Source organism: Aplysia californica, unplaced genomic scaffold, assembly GCF_000002075.1.
Source record: "Aplysia californica isolate F4 #8 unplaced genomic scaffold, AplCal3.0 scaffold00408, whole genome shotgun sequence".
NCBI lineage: Eukaryota > Metazoa > Mollusca > Gastropoda > Aplysiida > Aplysiidae > Aplysia > Aplysia californica.
In genome coordinates this window covers 481,390-507,774 of record NW_004797678.1, presented here as the reverse complement: position 1 = coordinate 507,774, position 26,385 = coordinate 481,390, and the positions used below count along the sequence as shown (strand labels likewise).

General features: G+C 38.8%; 1 protein-coding gene across 1 annotated transcript; it reads right to left on the bottom strand.

The window, feature by feature from the left end:
- Nucleotides 1-234: 234 nt before the first annotated feature.
- Nucleotides 235-19,913, bottom strand: LOC101847600 (protein downstream neighbor of Son). Its single transcript, XM_005104197.3, has 11 exons — nucleotides 19,718-19,913; nucleotides 16,677-17,145; nucleotides 13,880-14,056; nucleotides 12,235-12,375; nucleotides 11,906-12,030; nucleotides 9,738-9,794; nucleotides 8,177-8,355; nucleotides 6,385-6,553; nucleotides 5,160-5,303; nucleotides 4,556-4,751; nucleotides 235-1,284 (listed from the first exon to the last, which is right to left on the bottom strand). Exons 2-11 carry the CDS (start codon nucleotides 17,103-17,105, stop codon nucleotides 889-891), a joined length of 2,013 nt encoding a protein of 670 aa, XP_005104254.1. The 5' UTR covers nucleotides 17,106-17,145; nucleotides 19,718-19,913; the 3' UTR covers nucleotides 235-888.
- Between the last annotated feature and the right edge of the window lie 6,472 nt (nucleotides 19,914-26,385).

Genomic DNA, 26,385 nt, shown 5'->3' with positions numbered 1-26,385 from the left:
ATCTAGATCTAGATTCACTTCAACAGCCCCAATAGCCGTCATGTAAACAAACGGGACCACAATTGTTCAAGAGTGCCGCGGGCCGCGATTTCTTTATCACACCAAACGCAAAGTGCAGCAAGCGGCTTGTTCAATTTTCTAATGAACTTTTCAAGTCGCACACCGGCTGCTTCTCATTCCAGCTCCTTTTCTTTTGTTTTTGCATTCTGCATCAATTTCTCTCGAATTTCCGCCGTTTTCAATGACAACTCGGCGCGCTAACGTTCCGATGCCCGATCGACACTTCGTTGCTCCACAATAAACAAAGTGAAACTAGCGCTAGGCCTAGAAGAACGGAAGTAGAAAGCTACGGGCAGACATGCGTCATGCACAAGCTGCGTTTTCCTCTCTCTCCCGGTTCGGTGTTTTCCGCGTGTAAAAAAAGTATCGCAATTTGCGACCGAGAGCGGTCCATCGGAGGAAGGAGGAAAGTAGCGGGAAAAGCTAGATTAAGCGGAGTTTCCGCTATTTAGCGGGAAAGTGGCAGCTATGGTTAACACAAAGCTGTTTTGACACTAAATTCCTGTGTACATGAAAACATTTCAAATCCCCATCTCTCTGCTCTTTGTATTGCAATTACATTCTCTGGTTCCGTGACGTTTGTGCTAAAAGGGTTTTCCTGTTGACGTTGAGAAATATATTTAAATTGTCATTGATGAATAAGAGGAACCTTTCCCTTTTTTCCCCATTTTGTATTATCGTGAGTGGGTTGGATTCGAAGCTTTTTCTTATTCTCAAAGAACGGACTTACGGCTTATTTCAACTTACATGGCACCAACCCCCCCCCCCCCCCCCCCACCAAAAAAAAAAACAAAGACAAAAAAAACAAAAAAAACAACGCCAAAACCCTCATGCCCAAGAAAATCCTCCAGGCACCACTTGTAAATCCTTTATAAATTTCCCATCATGCAGAATCGGCTCTTCAGCCAGTAAGTGTTTCACATCTCCCAACAGACCCGGATTGGCCAATGACGGATCTACCATAATTTTCTTCCACCCTTCTGCCAACTTATCCTTGGTGGGATCATTGACTTTCCTGGTGTTGAAGGCAGCGCAGGGAGTGTGGTTGCTGAAGGACATGGTTGACGATGTACCGGACTGACATTTTCGAAGGACAGAGGCGATGTTCAGCGTGTGGTGGGGTAACACCGGCCCAGCCACCTCAAACACTTGCAGGTCAGAGGATGAAGCGTCACCATGGTCGGCTACTTTACACATGCTTCCTTTGACAGTTGATATCTTGACCTGTAAAGTCCACCAAAAAACATGAGGTTTATTCAAAGGATAAAGACAGGATCAGATTAACATTTATTGTCCACAAATTGGGACATGGGTCCGATGTTTCGCTTAGTAAACACACACACAAATAGACTCACACGCTACTCTCTTCCACACACAATGATAATATTAATATATCTTGCTTACAAAAATACACTGACAGACAGACTCAGTCACAAACACATCATTGGTGTTCCATATCATCCACTCAAGTCCGTTTGGGTACTTTTTACACCAGAGACAAAAAATATAGTTTTTGTTGCATTGTTCAGATTATAAAGAATCATGAAAAGCAAGAAAATTGTAAAAATCAGGTAGTACAAAGACAAAGAAGAAAAAAAAAGATGATCGTTGCCCCACCGAACGAGCTTGCTTTCCGTGATAGGCCCCCCTATTGGGTAATTATATTTTGAAAACTTCTTTGTGCATGCACATGTGTGTGTGTGTGTGTGTGTGTATGTGTCTGTGTGTGTGTGTTGCCATGCTCTCGTATGTGCCTATATATGTGCGTGGGGAAGGCAGGGGGTGTATGGGTGTGCACAAGTTACGATGAACAGTGTGTATGAAATGAGGCGAGGTTGGGTTTAAAAAAAAAATCATTTTATGGACTATCGTTCAAGGCATCTATCATACAGTATTGAATCTGGAATTGAATGCAGGGTGATTGCCAAACTGACTTCAAAACCCCTAGCCCATACAAATAGAAACTATATTAAAACATAATTTTCCCGACACTAGCATAGGACACTGTTAAGTCCTTCGTGACTTAGGTATGACAGACAATAAATTTTAATTAGTTTTACCCTAAAAATACAACATGAATCCTGATCTGGGCCTGAGGAGAGGCAAGAAGAACATCAACTGCCAAAACCATGTTCGGTTTCAGCAATCACGGATTTTAAAAGGTATGCATGACAAAACTTATAAAACCTTTATAGTTAGGCTCCCGGCAGAGCAAAAAGTTAGAATAAAAGAGAGCGTGTATCGATAGAGCCGGAGCTGGAAGGACTGTGAGAGTGTGGGGTGTAGTGATGCTGAAAACCTGGCAATCAGTGAATCACTGCATCATGGACTAAGCATTGATTTTTTTCAAAATGCTAAATCACAGTACCAGTATTTAATCAGCAACAAGCCATCATGATGCACAGGCATCCAACATTGAGCTTTCCGAGGGTTGAAAATGGCATTTCCTTATTGCCACTATTCAATTTGTCATCACTGACAAATCCGGGAACACCAACCTTGAAGATACAATCATCAAGCCTGTGCTCTAATGTTCCCTCATTTAGGCACTTGATTGTCGAATGTCAAAACCACTTCCACTTATCGTTTTTATTTTAGCATCAGTTTCTTGCACCGCGGCCTTTTCCTGCTGCCGTAGACTTTTTTTTGCGTCAAACACCTCCCCTCAATTCTGACACCCTGGAACACTCCTACTTTGAATGAACTTTGATTAGGCTTTCCACAACAACCACTGACCGGTCCCTTGCTCATGCCGTACTCACGAACTCTCACAGGTTCATTGACCGGTCACGATGACGGGCCCGACAATCTAGAAATTGGAGGACGCGTGATTTCTCTTTCTCCCCTTTTTTTGTTATTATAGTGACATCAGTGAGAATATCGATTTAACTTTTATGGCTACACTGTGTTTTTTACACACAAACTGCAGGTTACAAATTTTTATTAACTGTAAATCTAACGTCAACGAACTATCATCGGACAATTCTGAGCGGTAACGAAAGCGAAAGTAGATTTTGATTTTCCCGATGGAGACTCGGATTTACACCTTCAGTTCCGATTGCCGCCATAGCCGCTCATTCCCGTGAAACGTACTCTCGGACTGGGGAAAGCCGAACGTACTATCACAAACGCGAACAGTAAAATAAGAACTCAGAAGGCTTTTCAGATTTGGTTTCGAGGACTTTGTGCATTTTCTCGGGTCCCGGGTAATAAACTCCCGCAGTCCCCCTGTGTAGAATCCTTATTTGGTACTGACCGATTCTCTAAACCATGACAGATTTTAGAATGTTTTGCTTCGATACCGATTTTCCTTCTAAATTCACAATTCTTTTTTCTGGATAAATGAATTAAATGCACAGATTTTCCAGCCGCAGCAAAAAACTGAAGATAGACAGAAAGAAAGAATGAATGAAAAGAAGGAGGAAGATTATCTATCGTGAGTAGACAGATTTCAGCCGACATATATGCACGTGAAAAACTGTTGCCGACCGAACGGCACAGATAGACAATGGCCCAGTGTACGAAATGCGCAATTGGCAGTTTCTAATACAACTTATTGCCGAAAGTTGCCGTAAATATCTGACAAGTTACGGAGGCAAGTGCTGATCTCTCTCTCTCTCTCTCAACGCATGGCGTTGATATGATGATGCAGCAAGTACGGAACTTTCGGAATGTACGGATTTCCGCAAAAACAGAGAATGGAAGCACAGCAGAATGGTTTTAAAAAAAACAAACTCCCTTGGCACCCATCGAAAATCCGGTAGTTTTGACACCTTATCGGTATGTCGGTAGATCAGGCCCAAAATCGGTATCTACCGGAAAAATCGGTAGATTTAGGCAGCCCTGCAACAGGTAAAACCAAAGGCTTTATAATTTTCCAGAAGATAGCACCTGGTGGGAACACGGACAGGGAAAGAAAAAGAACATAGAATCTATATGCCAGCAACAAAGCATAGATCTAGATCTATATTTTTTTTCTTTAAATATGAGCATGAAATTTGAATTCTCAGCGCCTTAAGTTAAAGTAAAGCCTGTTTTCTTTCCAAAATTTCATGATTTTATACTTTTTACAGTGAAGTTAAGCAAACAATAGATGATTTGTTTGTCTTGATATTCTTAACAAATTTATCACTCAAACAGACAGAAGGGCGAGAGCCCAGATGTTGCTGGATCGATAACAACATCACTCAAAGAAAACATTTTTCACAATACAATGTCCATATACAAACCAAGTGTTGGTGGCTGCAGAATTCATTCAACCAAAGGTCTATGATGTCAAAGCACCAGAAAACACACAGTGCAGAAAGCAACAATTCAAAATTTTTTTCAGACACAAACCAGATTCAAAATTCGATACTATCATTTACTTTGAGGAATCCAACATCAAAATAAGGATTTCTGCACTTCAAAGCTTGCAACATCCCTTCACCAAGTAATTCATTAAAAAAGAAGGGGAAAAAAACATATATATTGTAAATAAAAATCAGAAACTTACAGTGTTTTGTGTCAAAACACCACCAGCAAAGGGGACAGGAGACAGTATGGTGGGTGGGATTCCCATCTGAGGGCCACTGTTGGCAATGCAGCCAGGATAGTTGAGCAGAAAATTGAAGAAAGGATGGATGTCAGCCCCCTCCACATACACCATGGACGAAGGGCGGTTGTCAATTTCCCTGAAGCCCTCTAGCTGGCTGTATTATTATGTAAGGATGTTTTACTCTTTGTTTTTTATCTTCTAAACAAAAATATGCCATCTGGAAATGCTAGATGCAGCCCAAACAATAATTATTGTAACACTTGCTGTCAATAGTGCAAGCCGATGCATCAGCCTAACAAAGAAACCACTGGGGTAAGACCACAATGTGTTCATTATTTACTATTCAAGAGCAGATAAGGTTACAATTTTCCTGCAAGTTTCATTATTTCAGGATATCATTTGTAGGAGTAAATAAAGAGGAGGGAAAAAACCCACCAAAACTAACCAAAAAAAACAGGAACGAAGAACTGTTTTCTTAACTCTAAGGTCTTGTTATTCCATTTCAAAAAAATTAAACATGGACCCCAACCACTATATTCACAGTAGGGTTTGAAAAGGATACATCTTGACTTTTGCAGGCTCCAATGAAGGAAAATCTTTTTTATCCAGTCCCATTCCTTCAAGCCATAATGAAGCCACTCGATGATCTTCCACATTCTCTTCATCGCTGTCAGAATTTTCAGCAGCATCTTTCTCTGGTGCTTCTCTGAAATACACAACACATGTAGAGCCACCAATTATTCCCATAATGGTGAGAATGAGGAAGAAAACCTGTGACCACGGAACAAAAATATATCTAAGTCTTTCAATGGAAGAATATACTTGGGAAATGACAAAAATAAAATGAATAATATATACAATCATGATTAATTATCACAGGGGAAAAGCAAGATTGACAAACGTAAAACAGCGAGAATAAAGTAAGCAGATTCTACCAGTGACAACCACCTGCAAGAAACTTGGGGTGAGACTTCTACAGTTGTTTTTTTTTTAGTAGAGGTTTTACGGCGCTCGCAACTGCATAAGGTCATATGAGCGTCAAGGGGTGGATGTCAACAGAGAAGTCCTTACACGGAATCACACTTACTCTGCTCACCTCTCTAGCTTCAACAGCACAAAGTCTGCTTCGACTATCAAGGCAGTCTGGAAATAGTGGGTCACAAGAGTGTGACAAACATACAAAAGAAGTAGAGGACAAATGACAATAGGAAGGATCAGGAAAGAAAAAGCAGTAGTTCCCTGTTGTAGATTAGGCAGTTATGAGCATGACATTGATGAAACAGCCCATTTACAATTCTACTATCCATGAACGAGAAATGTCCCCCCTTTGGGAATGGCCTAAAGACACTTCAGTCAGTGGCACTGCTCCAGGGGGGTTTCTACAGTTTAAGACTGATGGTTGAAATAATTCCTCCACCAGGAACTAGGAATATGTCACCTTGCATAAACAGTAACTAATGGAGCACAAAAAACAAAACAAAAAAGAGAATATAATAACACCTGGGCCATGAACAGATTAAAATACTGACGTCCAGCAAGAACATAATATCAGCACTGAGATTTAAATTGTGAACTAAGCTTCATTAATAAATCTGCAATAACACTGTATGGACCCATCGAAAGGCAGCAAAACATACGGAGGTACCAAAGTCAAAGTAGAGTGGGTAGCTAAATCAACTCAAAGAAGTGAGTAAATCTTGTCTTTTTTTTTTATTACACATATTTCAGACAATACACAACATACAGCCAATACCAGTGGCAATTTAAAAACTTTCGTTATTCCTTACTTTTCGCTGGTTTCTGAGGCCTTGTCATTCATGTGACCAGACACATTCTCCTCAATCTTGAGACTGGGATGAGAATCACTATCACGTTCATCTTTTTCAGATGGACCAGAGGTATTTTCTGGAACACTCTCTCGTCTGTTACTGATGTTGGGCAACGAGAAGGAAATTCCTGAGAAAAAAAAGATGAGAAAATAGGTTTTGAGAGAGGCATCCCGCTCTGTGAATACATACATGTTCGATTCCAAATTCCCCCCTCCCCTTCCAAATTCCTAATAATCAGGATGTACAAAAGAAAACACTATTATTATCATTTCTTTAAAATCTACCAATAACGCCTTTAAAGAGACAAATTGTAGCACAATGTAGCTGATGTGTAACTAAAAAACAAGTGAAGTCTGCAGAAAATAGAATAGATAAAAACTACAACAACAGAACAATTAGTCCAGAATTTAAAAGAAAAACATAATTAATTAAAAAGAAAGAAAAACCAGATGACTTCATCAATACAATTTTGGTGGCGTTCACCTTTGTGTCCCTTTTTAGAAGAAACCCCACTCGCTGGGACCAGACCATAAATATGTTTTAAAACAAAGGTGGTATTCAATATTCGCAGAGCATGAAGCTTGAATTTCGTGATTTTGAGCTTAAGAATTAATTAAATTATAGTTTTTTTTATTGCTACCATATGTATCGTTATGAAATACAGTCAAATATCTAAAGACGGCCACCCACGGTTGAGGAGAAAAGTAGCCATCTTAGAAAAGTGGACATCTTACACAGTGTGATTGTAATGGTTTAAAAAAAAAAGCAAGCGGGGGAATGGGAGATGGCTGTTTTTTTTATATTTTAGTAGAGGTTTTATGGTGCTCGCAACTGCAAAAGGTCATATGAGCACCAGAAGATTAGAGGTGTTACAAGACAGTAACAAACATAAAAAAGAAGAAGGGGAGATAAGGACAATAGACATTTGATAGGAAAGAAGGAGCAAACTACACCAGAGCACCCGCCAACCACCTACTGAGATGGCTGTTTGTACAGGTGATTGACTTATACATGTGGCCATTAGAGCAGGTTCGACTGTACTTCAGAATCGAGCCATTGCTTTCCAATTTCACTATCGATGAACCCAGGTATCAACTGTTCTCAATAGATTCAAAGCTGTACAGATAAAAGCTGACAACTAACAGGAATCGCCAAAACAATTGCAGGGGGCTCCAATGTTTGAGTGTTTGGTGAACTCACGCTCACAATAAAGTTAATGGTGTGTCTCTGTGACAGTGTTTTAACACAAATGGGTCATCTCTGGGATGTGCTCCTGAGCCAGACACAATAACCCCAGCTCAAAAACAGGGTCTACACAATGGTAGTCAGCACTAGTGTTGGAATTGTCCATGTTTGTGAAAGTATTATAAATGCATATTTACGTATTGTCAATGTATTTGTGTATTTATGTACACCATTGTAAAACAAATTTTCAAAGGGAATCAATAAAGTGGGATATTTTTCTTTTATTTTTATTCGAAGACCTAGTGACAGCAAGGCTGATGTCAGTGTGTCCCTACTCTACTAAAGTGGCAGTCAATAGCAATACTTGATAGCTTAAGTCCTAAGCTCTAGGTTATTGTTCTAAAGGCACAAGCACAGAGCTCTCATTTTCAAATATTTGCAATACTTCGTTATAACAATTAAAAATATTTTTTCAGACATAAAATAAAGACAAAAAGGTATTCGCTGCTCAACAGAAGTAAATTCATTTAAGAAAAAACAATTATAATGGATATAAGGATTGTACCTTCTTTAGTAAGCAGTTCTCGAAGACCTCGAGTGGACGGAGACAACAACGCAGACCAGGAAATGGCTGACAGTGACCTTTGACACCTGAATAGTACAGTAAACTGGTGGCAGCACAAGTAGAAGTATGGGCAAACACCACTGCGAAGCTGTTGGTAAATGGATGTAAATGACTGGGACCTGAGAATGAAAAAGACAATGCTGCAAGTTAATTTAGACACATAAATCAGATAAGTTAGTACTAAACGGAATATTGTAAAGGGTGGGGGGCTCGTAACCGGTTTTAAAAAGGTAGTTGTGTTTCTGGTGACAAGCCAGTGTTCATAAAAGTACTCATCTTGACGGTTTTACAAAATTTAAAAGACAGCCATCATCATCTCAATTATGTGGCATTTGGTCTAACATAGCTGGATGCTGGGAGAATATGTGAGGCAGCGTGGTGAAATCAGGCGTTCGTCAAAATAACGAAAAGTCAAGAAATTGGCATTTTTCCGCAGGTTTGGGTATTAGTATCACATTTTGGTTTTTTGGTTCAACACCTTTCATGCCTATTAAAGAGCACATTTCTATATGAATTTTACAGGAAAACTTTAATTTAAAGGCAGAAGAAATGTAAATTTTCAGTTTAGCGCTCATATGACCTTAGCAGTTGCGAGCGCCGTAAAACCTTATACTATACTATACTATACTATACTACTATACTATACTATACTAGACTCTCAAGCTAAAGGAATAACTCAACTTTGGCGGTCATTTTCTTGCTAATTTTACCTCTCAAACCTGATTACCCCCACTTCCTTCAATCACACATATCTAGACATCTATTCAACATAGATGTATATTATTTTCACCATAAACAAGGAAAATGGACATGCCTTAAGATGATACCATCAACTCCATATGCCCAAAAATTAACGAGAGCCTGATTCCAACGCGTCGTGCCACATATGTGTAACTTCCTTCCTACCGGGAGACCCTATTTCCATCAAATCTGAATTAAATGTGTCCTCAATTAACTGAAAAACTCACATTATAAATGACTTGTCGGTGATGGAACTATGTATCGTGTGTCAGTAAGCTGTACACTACTAAATTTTCTCTAGAGAGAGAAAAAAAGTGTTTCATTCTAAATTCTTTGAACAATTATGCTTGCATGACGGATTTTTTCTTGATTTCATCAACATTTAGAATTTAAATTTAGACCAAATATTTTTTAGCATGGGAGTAACCAATACCACAGATTATGAGAAAGAAAATTTTTTTTCTCTAAAATCCTGGGCTTAGTACTGGTTGGCCCACTATATAGTTCTTCTTCTAGAGGCTCCTCTAATCTAATGCGACAATAAAGGAGACCACTACTTACTAAGCCTTTACAGATCTAAAAGTCTTTTTTAACCTTCCATCTGAGTAACAAACCTAATTCAGGCTATGCAGAAAGTATATTTTTTTTCTTTAACTGCAAAAACAGCTGAAAATAACTTCTACTTGTTTTTTGTTTGGGATTTTGAAAGTATCACTAGTATCAAGAGAGTACCAGTGTACAAAGCATAATAATGGCTTACCAATCACTGTGTAACATGGATGAAATATCCTCACTGCCGGCAGCAATAGAAGCTGATCTGGAGAAAAGAAGACAGTAGACAAGTAAGGGGTGTAGTCTCGGACTTTAAAAAACAAACAACCCCAAAAACATAAAAAGATTTCAGGATTAAAAAAACCAAAAACAACAACTCCCATAGAGGAACCTCATGACCACTGATGTCCTCTCCCCTTCCTCAGTACTAGTACCGCAATAAGCTCTGAAGTTAATAAACAGTCTCGAGGTAAGAGTATCCAAACTCCAATTCTAGTGAAATAACTTTAAAATCATCTTTCACTTTCATGCATAATGCCACTGCAATCAGTTTCTGACTCCATGGAGAGTAAAGACCCCAGATCTATGGGCTAACTAGGTCAACTGAGTTCCAAATGGAGGGCTTAAATTTACTTTAACCATGGTGAAAAATATTTTTTAAAAATTTCTAAGACCTCTGAACAAACAGCTAAATCAAAGAACCAAGTTACTTCACTGAGAGGCAGACTAAATTAAAGAACATATATAATACTTGACCATCATAACATTCATTCACAACTCAACATGAGTAAAAAAAAAAAAAAGAAGACTGTAACAGCAAAAAAAAAAGTAAGCAAGAACTAAGTTATATAGTCGACTAGAAATCACATACAGGGTGATCCCAAAAAAAACTTTACAACTTTTTTTCTGAACATCTCGACCAAATTTGTTATAGAATGCCGTGATTTGGAACAGACACAATTAATTCAAAAGGAATTTGTTTGATATTACATCCGCGAAGAAAAAACATTTTTTGAAAATAAAAACGGCTAAAAGAAAAAAGCACCCCAAAACGCAAAGTTCACCAATGTTTAAAAATCTTGTAAAGGAAGCCGTGAAAAGATTAGTTGATCTTTTTCTTTATTTTCTCTTTGACATTAATGTTCCATCCCTGTGACATTTAAACAATATTTAATTTCTTTTACAGAGTGTTAAAAACCTAATGACTTCATTCTGAAAACCCTAGAAGCAGTGCTCCACATTCCCTCCTTTGGACTCAACACATTTTTAACACGTCGTTCGAAATGTTCAGTGGCGCCCTAACACAGGGACCTGCTAAACCATGAGTTTTTAAAGCCACATACACTGTACATGTTCACTAAGAAGTGGCTTCTGGAGACAATAGATTGAGGTGCCCAATAGACAGTATTTTTTGAGTTGACATATCCTGAAAGGTGAAAATGGGCTTTGCACTAAACCAAATGTCATCGAGAAAATTATTCCTCTTTACAAGGCAATCGAGGAATGATGAACACATTGCCATGCTCTGATTCATGTCATCTCGGCCTAGCGAAGATGAACATGGTATAGTCGTAGGTTAAGATCTGCCATGAGAATGCAGAGCGTTGATGTGTAAGAAAGTCCAAGCTACAGACCGTATACGCACAGAAGTCTCATGGGACTCGGCTACTGAAATCTGCACTCTGGTGACGTTTAAAGGGCTGCGCATGGTGCGTGTTCGACCTGAAGTGGTCATTTAAAAAAAACCTTTTTAGTTCTGATTCGCTATAGATCCAAACTGATGGAACTTCTCTTCTCATGACGCCAAAGGACTTGAGTGCACCTAAGCATTCTCTCCATGCCGTACGCAGAACTTACGAAATGTCAGGGATGGTGAGTTTGTGGAGAGGTAATGTTCAATACAAAAAGCTCTCTGCTCTTTACTAAACGTAGCCATGATCCCAGCAGGCAAACAAAATTTGCGAAAAATAACATCTGCAGACTTCTGTTGACTTGTTAGACTGCTGTAGCTTGCAGTATGGCACGATTGTTGTAACTTTTAGTGGTAGGCCTAAAGCGAACTTGTGCGTCATGCTATGAAAATGGCCACAAGGTTGAAAATGGGTTGTTTTTTTAATGCGCTATATAGAGCAAAACCATTCAATGAACCTATCTGAAATACATATCAGACAAATTCCTGTTGGCTTCCATACGTTATGTTCAAATCTGAAACGCAAAACTTCAGTATGCAGGAAGATATTTACAAAACAAATTGTAAAGTTTTTTTTGGATCACCCTGTATAGTATATACTCAAACAAACCAAGACTAAAGTAATAATACAATACCCCCCCCCCCCCCAATACACACACTTGACACTTGTTTTACGTTCCACTAACCTGGATCGGAAGTGTGATGCCATCCGTGGAAATGAAATCATCCAGGGAAGATGTGGGTAAGAGTAGTGGAAGCAACACCGCCGCACTTTTTGGTATAGGTCCAGTCCGTCCCACTCGGGGCCATTCTGTCAAGAAAAAAGTCATATTAGGTGTATGTTGGTGCTTAAAATTTAGAGGTAATAATTAATATCCCCTATAAAAGCTGTATCCATACCTGAGTTCAATTTTTGAGCAGATTTTGGAACTTTGTCCTAGTGTGTTTTAAAGTAATTAAACATAAAACAAAAACTTAAAAAAAAAAAAAATCCCTTCAAAAAAAACTTTGTTACCTCCAAATTTTGATGGACAAAGCAATGAAGATGTCTTGCATCTACTCCTGGACGCTTGGCCATGGCATCTGGATCTGCTGTAGTAACGATTCTCAGTTTTGTCTTCAGGCTCCAGTCCACTGGTGGAGTCTCTTTTCCGCACTGAAGTAAAAAGAACAAATGAAAGTTTACTGTAAGAAATAACAGCACCCCCCCCCCCCCTCCCCATCAGTAACATAAACTTCAGGCTAGCTAACCCAACCAATGGACCATGGGCACTAGGACAAGGACTGAATTCAGAAGAAAATCAAACTGGCTGCTGCATAGTGGGCACCAACAGGATATTTTTTCACTTAATTTCAACAATTGTAAACTTTGACCTCTGATGCTGTAAAAATGCCTTGGCTGGACTTGCTTCATTAGTCACTTGACACTTTCTCCATTGTCACTGTTTATAGCACGATCATAGCAGAGGCAAAAGGCATTCACCTTTTAATTATCTTTATTTCCCCCTGCTTATGTACTCCAAATGTGACTGAAAGCGACAACATTTCAAACTTACCCAAGGAAAGCAGTTCTTGGGGTTAACTTTGAGAGAAGAGAGGAAGAAAAGGAAGTAAAAAAAAGAAGAAGGAAACAGCAAAATGTTTCAATTCACCTAAAAAGCAGGAAGGACAACATCTGGACAGTAAAAATATTATTAGGCTAGCCATTATTTTCCAAACCCTATCAGGGGCCCAATAATAATAATAATTATTATTAAACCAGATTTTGTCATACAAACAAAATAACAGGAGTCGAAATGGTTTTGGTGAAGTATATATACATCATGTGATAAGTGTAAGGCTCTCTAATTCCAGACTTGAAAATTCCAGACAGTCGGCATGTCTATAGTACGTTCTGTTAAGCCAGCCCACATACTATTAACACACAATGAAACTGGTAGTTGCAAAAAAATTACAGCAGTAAAGAGTGGATAGGAGGAACTCAAAATAATACTGTACATGATCACTCTTGCCTACACTTTTGAAGGCACTGAAAATTCCTCATTTGTATTGATAATCAGTAGCTAGGATTCAAAATTTCATAAAGGGTCTGAAAAAAAAATCCTGGCCCGATAGCCTAAATCTTAATTTTTTTAAAGCTTGGTGTAAGAGAATTATTACTACATTATATTAAACACAAGATCAGAAAGTAACATGATTAACAGTAACACTATTTATCTCTACACATTATATTTGTGAAAGTCCGTCACTTTGGCCGCCTATAACTTTCAAACCACTTAACTTTCGAATTTGACAAAATTAATGATGGTTCAGAATCTTTAAAGGGTGCACAGTTTTATTGAGGAGCCTGAAGTCACAGCAGTTTAATTTTCAGTTTTTCAACTAGCTTCATTTAGATCTATGCTTGGGAAAGTCCGACTTCTAAAACGCCATTGTAAACAAGTGAGGTTTCCGTTCACTAGCTGTGCGCACTATTGTTTGGAGAGTATAAAAATCTAGACCTAATTTTTTGCATCTCTCAAGATTTTTTGCTCCATTCCAGTAGATTGAAAAGTAGGCCAATGACTTTCAGTTGACGTTTTCAAATGCACCGATCATTCCTTTCATCGAAAGGGGGCCCAGCTAGTATTATATATTTAATAAAAAACACAGCTACAAACCTGAACCATTCCAGGGAAGTCCCTTCTGTCAAGATCAACAACTGCCTCCCTTTCGTCAGGGGAAAGAGCTTGAAATACCACAGGACTGTAACTCATCTTTTCACTTGTCGCTTTCTGGGTATCATTGGAAGAATTTTCTTCATTTTTACTAATGCAATCTTTTGTGGTCCCTGGTGTCTGAGGGGGAAAAAACAAGAAATTATTTATTGAAGATTGTGCTCATGCCTGCTAACACTTATTAAACCACTTTTATAACTATAATATAATTGATATCATCAGTTTCTTTGACTTAAGGATAAAACATGGAACTGCTTGGGTACACAGCATAATGTGTATGCTGTGCATCTGGAGAAAAGTGAGCCCACATTCTTTCAAGCCAAAGGCTGATAAAGTTTTCAAAGATCAATTTTTGAACCAAACTGTGCTCCATTTCTGAACCATAATACTTAAATAACTCCCACCCTTGCGATGAGCATAAGGTTGGCAAAACAGTGCAGCGATGCTGACAGTACAACTGGGTTCCTGTTGTACAGCCCCGACTGCCCAACATCACTCATCAAGGAGCATATATTCTGTTGTCCAATCTGTTTGAAAAATGTCTTTTTGTTGGTGAAATACGTACATGAGCAAGTCTCAAAAATTGGTCCCGAAAGTGTGACAAAAAATATTTTGAAATCTAAATAACTGAACCAAAAGCAATCTCATTTCATCAACAGTAAGCTTAAAAGTTTCATTATATACTGAATTTAAGATAAAAAGTTTGACCATTTTTTTGTAACGTTCGATTTTCTGGAATACCTCAGTTATTGAATGGACATGATGATGACACAATAAAGTGTACTGTAATTTTTTGCAAGTTTCAATAGGATTTGTCTAAAATTGATCAGGATAATAGAAATTGGCAAATCAAGGCAAAAAACACCAAAATAGATCAACTATACCAAAATGATCTGCCAGATTTCCACCTGGATTACTGTCATACATCATGTCCGTAATGTTTGACTTGTCAATTTCTCTTTTATTTGGTAACTAACGAAGTCTGAAGAACTCTCTTGAACCCATATGAAGTCATTTGATTGTCTTATTCAGAGACATAATTTTGAGCAAACAAAAAAGATGCCATAGTTAGTGAGCGTGCAAATATGCAATGGACATGACTTATGAAGTGATGACAAGAAGAAACATGTCATGCATCATGTCCATTTATCCCTTCATCCTCTGAGCATTTCGTAAAGCATACCCAGGCCCAAAAATATGTTTTACAAGTATACTTTACTGTTTGAATATAAATATGACTGGCATAAAAAAATCTGATAAAAAAATAATTTATAGCAATAGTGGTATTCGATGTGGACATGATGATGACATTAAACTTTCTGTCATTGATCATGTCCATCCGTTTTTGGTCAATTTTTGCCTTTTTGCTCCTTTGAAGGCTTAAAATTCGTTCAATGTGTCTCTGTTATTTTATGTTCTACGCAGTAATGAATTTTGCAATATTCTACAACAAAAAGCTGATGAGAATGTAATGGACATGATGATAACATGAATTCTTTCCGTCATTGCTCATGTCCATGCAAAATCTCTAAATTTAAGATTCATTATGAATCAGCAAACACTATAATATGCAACTGGTTCTTACACAGAAACTAAACCACCATGCTTTATTAGATTTAACGAGACCATGGCTTGTTTAGCCACCGGATGTGACATTTTAATAGATCTGAAACGGACATGATGCTACAGGAAAGTGATGACAAAAAAGTTCCTCTTATTTCCTCCACGGTCCTCCATCAGCAGCAATGTGCGCTCAGTCTCACTCGGGGACATTTATATGGAATTAGTTGATTCATTAAAACGTGTGGTAGCAAAGCCGAGAAACAAAATACAGGCTCATGAACGGACATGATGAAATGACAGAAATTGCAATGAAAAAGTTTTTTTGTTTATAACATCCCCATTATGAGTCAAAACAACTCAACTAGTGTGTTTTAATAACCCCTTTCGACTAGAAGTAATGCCCATTTTATTTATCTCTTTAAAAGTCTTTTCTTTTTTCATCACCAAGTAGGCTTAAAATAGAACAAGAATATGACGAGAAGCTTCATGTCCGTTCACCAGACTTGTGACCCAGTCAGGGGCTTTCTGCCCAACAGTTCATCGCCAAAATGCGAGCTTTTCTTAAACACACAACCTCCTACCACAGAAACAACATGAGATTTTTAGCATTTTCCTTTCCTGCATAAAGTTTCACATCATTAAAATTACCATCTATAATGTCACGTTTTGACCGCTCAAATTTTTGGTATTTTCCACTTACATTTTGTAATTTCACTAAATTTAGCCATTGGAACAAGAAATGCTTTCTCAGGCTATATCTTCATTTAAAGTACTTGATGATACACAGAAATTTGCACATCATTGTAGCATATTCCCTGCTTTGACGATGAGATGAAAATATGCACTATTTAAACAACCAACTTTTGAGACTTAGTCACATGTACAACATAGCATTTAGAGAAGAGAATCTTCTCTCCTTCTATCTCTATGTCGTTCTCGTGGGAAAAAGAAGTAGCCAACCAGTGGGCGATGTGCGCCATACAATGTGTGCTTCTGGTGGTATAGCAAGGCAAATTTTCATTAAATTAGTTTGGACCGTACAAGACAGTTGACGGATGGTGGTGTGTAGGCACGAATACTTTGTGGCGCTTCTTTACGTTGGTAAAAAACTTGGCGGTAAGCGGAGGCGGCAGTACGAGGTTTGACTGTATATTCAGATAATAAGTAATAAACTTACCAGTTTACAATCAGCGAGGTTCAATTCATCAATCAACTTGCTCCCATTACTTGTTTGCTTCTCAGGTAGACCAGGGGAACTTAACTGTATACTAACAGAAGACGACGGCTCGTCAGCTGATGGTAACCTGCTCAGGCTATTTTCATCACTAGACTGGTTTGACAGCACAGACCTGCGTTTCCTTGGTGATCCAAAAGAATCTCGGCCAAATGGATTTCTGCGTTTAGAGCCAAAAGTTTGAGTGCTGTAAATGGCCATGTCACTTTTTGATGAATGGAGAGCAGGAATGTTTTCAGCTTCATTTTTTCCGCTTCCAGACAGCTTTCTGCTCAGACTTGACGATGAAGAAGAGCGTTTTAAACCAACATCGCTTGAAGCTCTTCGGATCTTGTGAGTCCTCATGATGTCATGGGGGTTTTTCCATTCCATTGTTGTGGCAATGTTTTTATTGAAAAAACAGTGGTTCAACCTGTACATGAATGAAAATATATATTATAAATAATATATAAAAATTATAAAATAAAAAATTATTTTAAAAAAATGGTGTTCCCCTTCAGATCCTGATATTTTTTCGAAATTGCAAAAAGGTGCTGTTCGGAAGCTACACGTACACTAAACATATTTTTAGAGGCCTTTGAGACTTCCTTAATTAATAATAATGATAAAATATTCCATTCCGTGATAAATATTCCATTCCGTCAACTTTCTGTAACCAGTTAATCTTAGAACCATATATATTTGTTAATTAAGTGTCAGTAAAACTTCATAGTGGAGGTTGATGACTTCATTGCTTTTTCTGTGCAAACGAACTGTCTTAACATTTTCCAAAAAACCGAAGAACTAGGACTATAAACTATTATTTATAATAGTTCACCCCCCCCCCCCTGGAACCTCTGCCCCCCCCCCTCCCCTAAATTCCCAAGACTTGTTTTATATTATGTGACTAGATGGAATCTATGACTCCTCGCGATCATGTATCTTGAACTGCTTTGATTGTAAACTACCTGCCCATTAGAAGTCTATATATATATATATATGGGAAAAAGAAATATTATATTTATATATTTATATGTTATGCAGTGTGTACTTCTGGTGGTACAGCAGGGCAAATTTTCATAAAATTAGTTTGGACTGTACAAGCCCGGGCTTCATTATATTGGGTCATTCCACCAGTACTGTTTACACTTAAATTTCTTCTAAGTCTATTTTGGATGTCAACTAATTAAAAGACACCAAGCACACATATTTTGGTACGTGCAAAGAAACCACGTTGAGCAATTTTTGATAAAAGCTTGAAAAACTATTAATAGTCCATGTTGTAAAAATAAGAAACAGAAGCGAAAAAAGGTGTTTTTCTGAGTGAAAAAAGACAAAAGGAAATGGTGCAGGTAATAATAATTGGTCTGCAAGCAACAAAACTGTTTGTTTTCTTGTTAAAAGAGGCACCTTTCCATATTAGCAAAGAGAAGGACTTTGGAACAGAGCGTGCAAAAAACACACACTTTTCCGGTATGAGGTCGCCGTTGTTTAGTAGTGAGGATTGTTACATGACGTGTTTGTCCATTTTGAACTGGAAAAACATGTTTTCAAAAAGTCACAAATGGGCGGGTTCAGTTTTTTCCATTGTAATTGTACGGGAAACTGAACCATTCCTACACTGCTTCATTGAGAGAAGAATTTCGCAGGATTGCGACTTAATTCTGAATTTTCATGCCGCTTTGAAAACGAAGCCGATGTTCATCCAAGGCAAATGTAACATGATTCCCTATTGTCTTTCATAGCGCGTTTCATTTTCTTTTTCAAAGTGAGTATTTCTCCGAAAGTTCCAGAAAATAAAGTTGAACTCTATTTCTCTGAATGGTTTCCGATCTCGAGATTTTTGGGGTTCGAGATTTCGGCGTCATCCTTTCATTCTGCGAGGACTGGGAAGAAGCATTTTTTGCATCAAATTCAATATAGATCTAGCACATCTAGAGATTTTACAATGTCTGAATATCCAGATACTTCAGTTGTCAGTTGAGGTTGGGACAACGTTCCCAGACTATACTAGATTTATACTTCATTTGAAAAACCTTCAAAAGGTCTGCGAGAAAACAAGACTGCTCGAAATCGGCAGTAACTTATTTTGCATATTAATATTTAGATCTAGATCTAAATCTAGATATATCTAGTCTCCCAGCAAAAACTAAAATCCTTCAGGTAAAAAAAAAAAATCCCTCCACGTCCCCATTCACACCTTGCAATACTTACACTCACACAATACAATGCACACTCACACACACATAGATCTAGATCTACACACACGGGCCACTCCATTCGCTTATTTACTTATTATCAACAAATCTCGAGAACGGAAACCATTCAGAGAAATAGAGTTCTTAAAGTTTATTTTCCTGAACGTTCGGAGAAATAGAGCCGGTCTTATTTTTCCGCCGGCACGCTTTCCAATGCCATGCTCAGTAGAAGCCAATCTTTCGCTTCCAGAGGTTGAATCTTTTCTTTCAAGAAGGCAGTTTCTAGATTCTAGACCTACATCTAGATTTAGATTTATATCTAGATATAATCTAGATCTAGATCTAAATCTAGAATCTAGATCTAGATTAGCTATGGGATAAGACACTTTGTGTTCGTCCACAAAGTTAGAGACAATGTTTTAGTCCGAGTTTTTGCGGAAGAAGGAGGCTCAAGGCAGGCCACCAAAACATGTAGATCTAGATTCTCTAGATCTCTAGCTAGAATCTAGAGTCTAGATTTAGATGGAACTTCCTTACAATTTAGATCTATATATAGATTCTAGATCTAGATCTAGATCTAGATCTATATCTAGATCTAGTGAAGGGCAGTTAAAATTAGAAAATTCAAGCAGTAGAGTGAATTCACCAACCAACCGTATAGATCTAGAATATCTAGATCTAGATTTAGATCTCTACTCCCGCGATGCTGTTAGTGTTGTAGTCTGTAGTTAGTCTGCTAGATTCTACGTCAGTAGGCAGCAGGTCAGGAGAGGGTGGAGGTGGAGAAAAGGAGATAAAAAGTAGGACCTGAAGAAGCTTGATTCTCGAGCCAGCAAGCCTAGTCAGTCCCAGGTACTGCTTAGTCCGTGATAAGGCGTTAGATATGTGTCCATGAAATAACGGCCCACCACTTGGTTTCTTGGTTAGACTCTCTAACACTTAAAATTCTATCCACCTCCTTAATCTAGCCGCTAGCCTACAGTTGTTTGTTTATATTGTTGTTTTGGACCTGGCGCCAACTTCGTGACGCACATCCGTTTCGACCACTTTCCGGCTTTTTCTTTTCCCAGATTAGGCAAAACCGATCAAACGGCCACAACTGCAAGAAAAGCAAGGCCGTCTTGGCAGTCCTGAACCTCTGAACATGAGCACAGGTTCTTTTAAAAACTGTGTAATAGATTTTTTAGATTCTATATCATAATTAAATACTCTCTGCTGGAGCTAGCATTTTTAAAAATAATATTATATAAATAATTATCATAATCTTTTTTAGAATTGTAATTTTTAATTTCAACCTGGATTTTACAAGGCCAACTGTTATTCTTCCCACACTATACATGTACTAGGCTTACCACATACGATACATAGATCAAGGGGAAACCGGTGGTTATCCAATTCTGGCACCCGTTATCTCTCAGCGGAATAATAATAGACTCTAGCCTAAACAAGGAGATTAAAAGTAATTAGTTCTAAACTCCTTGACTCTAAAGCACAGGCCTCTCAAGGCAATCTACATGGTTTTTACTCAAAACTTTCGCCTCGAAGGGGATAGCGATGGGGATGCAATTTGTTTTAAAAGCCACAGCAAAGTCTGAGTCACGTACAGTTCGCAAATTAAAATCCCTCGGAATAATGATTAATGGTACTGCCCCGTACATAGAAAAATATAATCTTATACTGTCCCAGTCGGATCGTCAGATAATGCGATTGTGCGGCCGCGGCGCGTCCACGTTTTTTCGCATAATTCTGCAACATTCGCATAATTTCGGATTACCTGCGTTTTTTTGTGCGTATAAAACATTTTAACGCCTAAAGGGACGTAATCGGAGAAATAAGCCTCATTTAGTAGACAACTTGGCTATTTCCCCTGTTAGGGATTTTTGTTCCTTGAGCGTGTTCAATTTTTCAATAAATCAAAAGTTGTTCTCATGCCTGCTGATGTTTCATGTTTGACAAGTGTCCCTGGTTTTAGTGATATGCCAGCATCAGAGGTCCAGATGTCTTTTTCTTTCTTTCTTTTTCTTTTTTTATTTTTAAAATCATTTTCCCCCTCTATGCAGCTGAAAGTTACAGAGATAATATTATTATAAAAAAAAAAAGAAAGAAATACTGAAAGTTTCAAAGAGATCTGCGCAATAGAAATATTCTAAAATGTGAAGAATACAACCCAGGGTGTACAAAATGACCCCAGGGCGTACGGATAGGGTAAAAAAAAAACCTGGACGTTATCAGGGAATTCCTTTTTGTTGAAACAATTTGTGCTTACTTGAAGGCCTTCGCGCACGCTTGCACGAGCGTGTTTGTGTGTGTGTGTGTGTGTGTGTGTGTGTGTGTGTGTGTGTGTGTGTGTGTGTGTGTATGTGTGTGTGTGTGTGTGTGTGTGTGTGTGTGTGTGTGTGTGCGTGCGTGTGTGTGATATATATAATATATATATTATATATATATATATATATATATATATATATATATATATATATATAGAGAGAGAGAGAGAGAGAGAGAGAGAGAGAGGGGGGGGGGGTGAGCGAGGGGAGTTACAAAGAGAGTTTGAGTTTCTGAGAGGGGGCGAGAGAGATCGAGATAGATAGATAGGTAGACAGACAAAGAAAGATATATATATATATATATATACACTTGCGGACAAAAGAAATGCGAAATTTTGCTCACTTTTGTAATTGTGACCATTTTTTTCCATAACCAAACTGGGGAACTTAAACACCAAATGTTTCTGGCATTATGAAAGGATACGTGGGGCTTCAATGTGAATATTCAATTTTAACGGAACACATACTTTTTCAACTTCTGGTTAATGCATCAAAATGTTTAGCAGCGGGAATTTATTGTTGGTTCCAAATTTGGGACTAGGAAGATATGATGTGTTCTTTTATTTTCGGTTTCATGCCAGAGAAAGGGATTTTACTATTTTTGTTTTCATGTAGTTTTAGAGATTCGTTGGCAAATTGGTCAACGGTTTCGTTGCCATCAATGCCTACATGGTTTGGAAGCCAAGCTATTGTAACAGTTTTTCCAGATTGAAGTAAAAAAAAATGCAGTTTAATTATAAGTTTTAAAATTCTGTTATCGGAGGTGTCAGAGAGCTCTAAAGATTTCAGACTAGAGAGAGAGTCTGAAAGGATTAGGAAAGTAGACTTCGGGGTACTGAGCTAAGTTTCAAAGCATACTGCAAAGAGAGTTTTCTTCTTCTAAGTTCTAAAGATAGTTCGTGAGCTTCTGCCTGTAAACTTTCTACAGGTGAAGTACGGAAAGCGCTTAGAGCAAGGCGAAGGTCTTGGTTCTGAACAGGGTCTAAAGTTTTAAGGTAAGACTTTCAAGCTGATCCGTAAACAGGCCTGGCATAGTCCAGCCTGGAACGGACAAGGGAGCGGTAGAGTTGAAGAAGTATTTCAGTATCCCCTCCCCTTTCGGGATTGGATAATACTTTTAAGGCGTTGAGAGCACTATGACACCTTGTCTTTAGGTCTTTCAAGTGTGGTAAGAAAGAAAGTTTGTTGTCGAAGATTACGCCCAGGAAACGACCTTGTTTTTTAACAGGAATTTTCTCCCCAAAGAAATATAGGTCTGGTTGTCGCACACACTTGTGCGACAAACAAAAATGGACACAGTTCGTTTTTGTTGTAGAAAATTTAAACCCGTGCCTGTTTGCCCAAGTTTCCAGTTTATGGAGTTGAAGCTGAAGCTGACGTTCAATGTGATCTATTTTTGATTTTGATTTACAGCAGATCAGGAAGTTGTCAACGTAAAGTGAGCAGTCAATATTGTTTTGAAGGGTTTTTGCAGTGGCGGTGGGTATTGAAGGGCTCACGGATTTGAGCCCCTAACCCCTCCCCACCCACCACCCCCCAACTCTATCCCAAAGCAAATGAAAGTTTCTCCATAATGAAATAAGCAGTTGAAACCGTTATGACCGCACGCAATGAACACAGAGTGATCAACTTGGCGGCTTGCTCGCTTATCCAATTAGTGTTGTCACCGCTTACAACTATAGTAACCCAGCAGCCAATCAAATGTCTTTAGGGCTCAGCAAAGACGAGCCCTTTTCCCACAGTCCGTCCTTAATGAAATCTTCTTGTAAAAAGGTAGAAGACTTGGAAAAAATAACACTGTACCGAGGGCTCACGCTCTCCTAGCCCTGACTACGGGGTGAAAGTTTACGACACACTTTTCCCCACTGACACAGATACCTATGCGCTCATTGGTTCTTTGTTGGGTGCGTTCCACTTTCTCGACTACACGGCCTAATCCAGCTCAAAGAAGTATTATGTTTAAAGTGCTTTGTGTTCATGTTTGTGTTAGTGCCGCTGAGATTTAACAGTTATAAATCAGGTCGAACAACTTGTAAGGCAACTTTTTCATCACACGAAAACTAATTAGAGGAAATTTGGAGGTGAATCAGCTTCGTCCCCACCATCAACAAGAATTTAACTAAGAACAAAGAGATGGAAAACAAAGGCAACTCTTCTCGTTTGAATGGTTCTGAAACTGACGTGGGTCATCGTGAGTATAGAAAAATCATCAATGTTTAATTCTTATTGCTTGCTATTTGGTGGTAAAGAACTGGAAGCAACCTAAGCCCCACCCAAGTTTTGGTCCACCCGCCACCTCTGGGTTTTTGCGATGGAATTGATTTTGATTTAAAAAAGAATGGGTGATAAGATGCTTCCCTTGGGGACGCCTTCTTCTTGGGTGTGTAAATTTGATAGTGTTGAATTTACTTTTACTTGAAATGATCGATCTTTCAAAAAGTTTCGTACAAATTCGGGAAGATTTCCGCGCAAGCCCAAGTCATGCAGGTCTTTCAAAATACCATGTTTCCGTGTGGTGTCAAAGGCTTTTTTTAAAGTCGAAAAAATAATAGAAATAAGGTGCTCTTTCCGAATGAAAGCTTCCCGAATGAAAGTTTCAAGTTGGACGAGATGGTCAATAGTAGAGCGATTTTTTGCGAAAACCGCATTGAGAATTGGATAAAGAGTTTGAGGTTTCTAGAAACCACATCAGACGTTTGTTAATACGTTTTTCCATAAGTTTGCAGAAACGTGGAAGCCATTAGGCTGTTGGTAACACGTAATGGGATCTGCCTCCATATCTCCTGGATGGCACCATCAGTTCCTTCGCGGTTCTCGGCCTTAGTTGTCTTCCCTTGAGATCCCGCTTAATTTCGTGCCAAAATGCCCAATTGGGTTTTAATCCGGGTTTAGGGCAAGGTGAGGCTGGAGTGAGGCTGCAGAGTGATGCCATGGCGTAGGAGGAAACTCTACGTAGCACGGGCAGTGTGTGTACGTGCATTGTCTTGCTGGAATCGGAAGTTAAAATTTGGTCTGCGTAGAAGAACCTGGAAACTTCTGCTATACATGGGGCAGTATTGGCACCTTGACCTCGACTATGACCTTGATTTTGGAAGATCACTGGTCCTACTACGTGGTTCCACATGAATCTGCCCCAGATCATGACGCGAAGTCTCCCTAACGATTCCTCTCTTTGACACAGTTGTCACGATAACGTTCGCCTCTCTCTTGATAAACTCTAAGGCGTCGGTTTGTTGTATCTGTGGAGAACAGGCATTCGTCAGAAAAGAGAATCGAAGACCAATCTCTTAAACGTCAGTTGACATGGTGCTGAGCCCAGCTGAGACGCTCTTGGTGATGACGTGCAGTCTAGACCATAGTAAGGTCGATGACGTCTAAGGCCTAGGCCTCCCTGGGGCAATCGTCGGTTCCCTGTGTGTTGACTTTTGGCTCTTCCGTGGGTACTCTTTATCAAATCTGATGTTCTGTTGCTGTCTGGCATCGATTTGCACGATGCTACCGGACAATTTGTCAGTCTGCACGTGCATCGGCCAATCTGGTTCAAACTTACTTGAATCAGTGGCTGAAGAATTCGTGAGCTGAAAATTAAAACAGGGTTTCAGTATGTGGATAGTAGATACTCGAGATGTGAACACCAAAAAATGATTGGCGAACACAATTGGCCTTTCTCCACCCTCCAAACGGCCAATTGCTCCATACCATCGTCGTTGCAAATGCAGGCGAAAAGACCAAACAGATTTTTTTTACCACGGCTGTTATAACCCAGCTCAGGTGAGTACTTTTCACCCTTTTCCCACTCACTTCGACCGCGTTTGGGAGACACCACCTGGCTTTTTCCATGCCTCAATTGAGGGGTATTAACTCAAGTTGTCACTGACAAGCAAGACAGTTTAGACAGGCGACGTTTGATTTCCAAAGAGCATATATTATCATGGCATACTATTGATGGTGTAGATTTCAGTCTTTTGATGGTTATAATTTAGTTATGGCAAAAATAGTTTTTCGCGTTTCTTTTGCTTGCTTCCCCACCAGGGCAGTGCTACTAACTGAAGTTGTCTTTAGGCCATTCCAAAAAGGGGGATATAAACATGTTTTTATGCACAGTAGGATTGTAGCCTATATGGGCTGATTTATCAATGTCATTGTCATGCTCATACAGTGCCGGAACGACATTGGGGGAACTACTGCTTTTTCTTTCCTCATCCTTACTATCGTCATTTTCCCTCTACTTCTTTTGCATGTTTGTCACACTCTTATCACCTGCTATTTCCGGGGTGCCTTGATAGTCGAAGCAGACTTTGTGCTGTTGAGGCTAGAGTGGTAAGCAGAGTAAGCCTGATTCCCCGTTTGGACTTCTCTGTTGACATCCACCCCTTGGCGCTCACATGACCTTATGTAGTGGCGAGCTCAGTAAAACCTAACTAAAACAAAACGAACGAAAGTATATATTTATATTTACTCTCCCTTTCTTATTTTCTAAGCTTACGTATGTATGTGTGTGCGTGTGTGTGTTTGTGCGTTTGTGTGTGTATAATAATTATGTTTATGTGTGTGTGTGTGTGTGTGTGTGTGTGTGTGTGTGTGTGTGTGTGTGTATGTGTGTGTGTGTGTTTGGTATGCATATATCCTGATCGTGGCTATAAGCACGGTAAACAATACAAACTACTTTTTTTTTCCCCCAAAGGATGACAAAAGGTAAGATTGCCTATTTATGTAGGCCTAAGAATATAATTTTGACGAATAGAAAAAAAATAGGAACAAAACAATAATAGTGGGATTGTGATCTTACTAGACTGACACTCCTTGGTTAATAACGTGAAGTGCATGGGTTTGATTTTTCGTTAGTTGCAGAGCACTACTAATATAGGGTTCGACTTGACGTGGGAGCCACATGAGAAAGAAGACGTAATTCGCCTTTGTTATATCAATCTTTAGGCTATCATCAATTGCCATTATGCAGGTCTAAATGCCCAGATCTGGCTTGCATTTTGCTGGTGAAATGAAAGATATTATGTTGCCTGCGAAAAGTTGTTAACTAAATACAAGGTGCCGTCGGTCTAATTCCAATTACCACTTTTAGTTTTATGCTTTTTATTTTTGTATGCATGCAGTGATTTAAAAACACTATTTGATTAATACTTCTTCAATTAA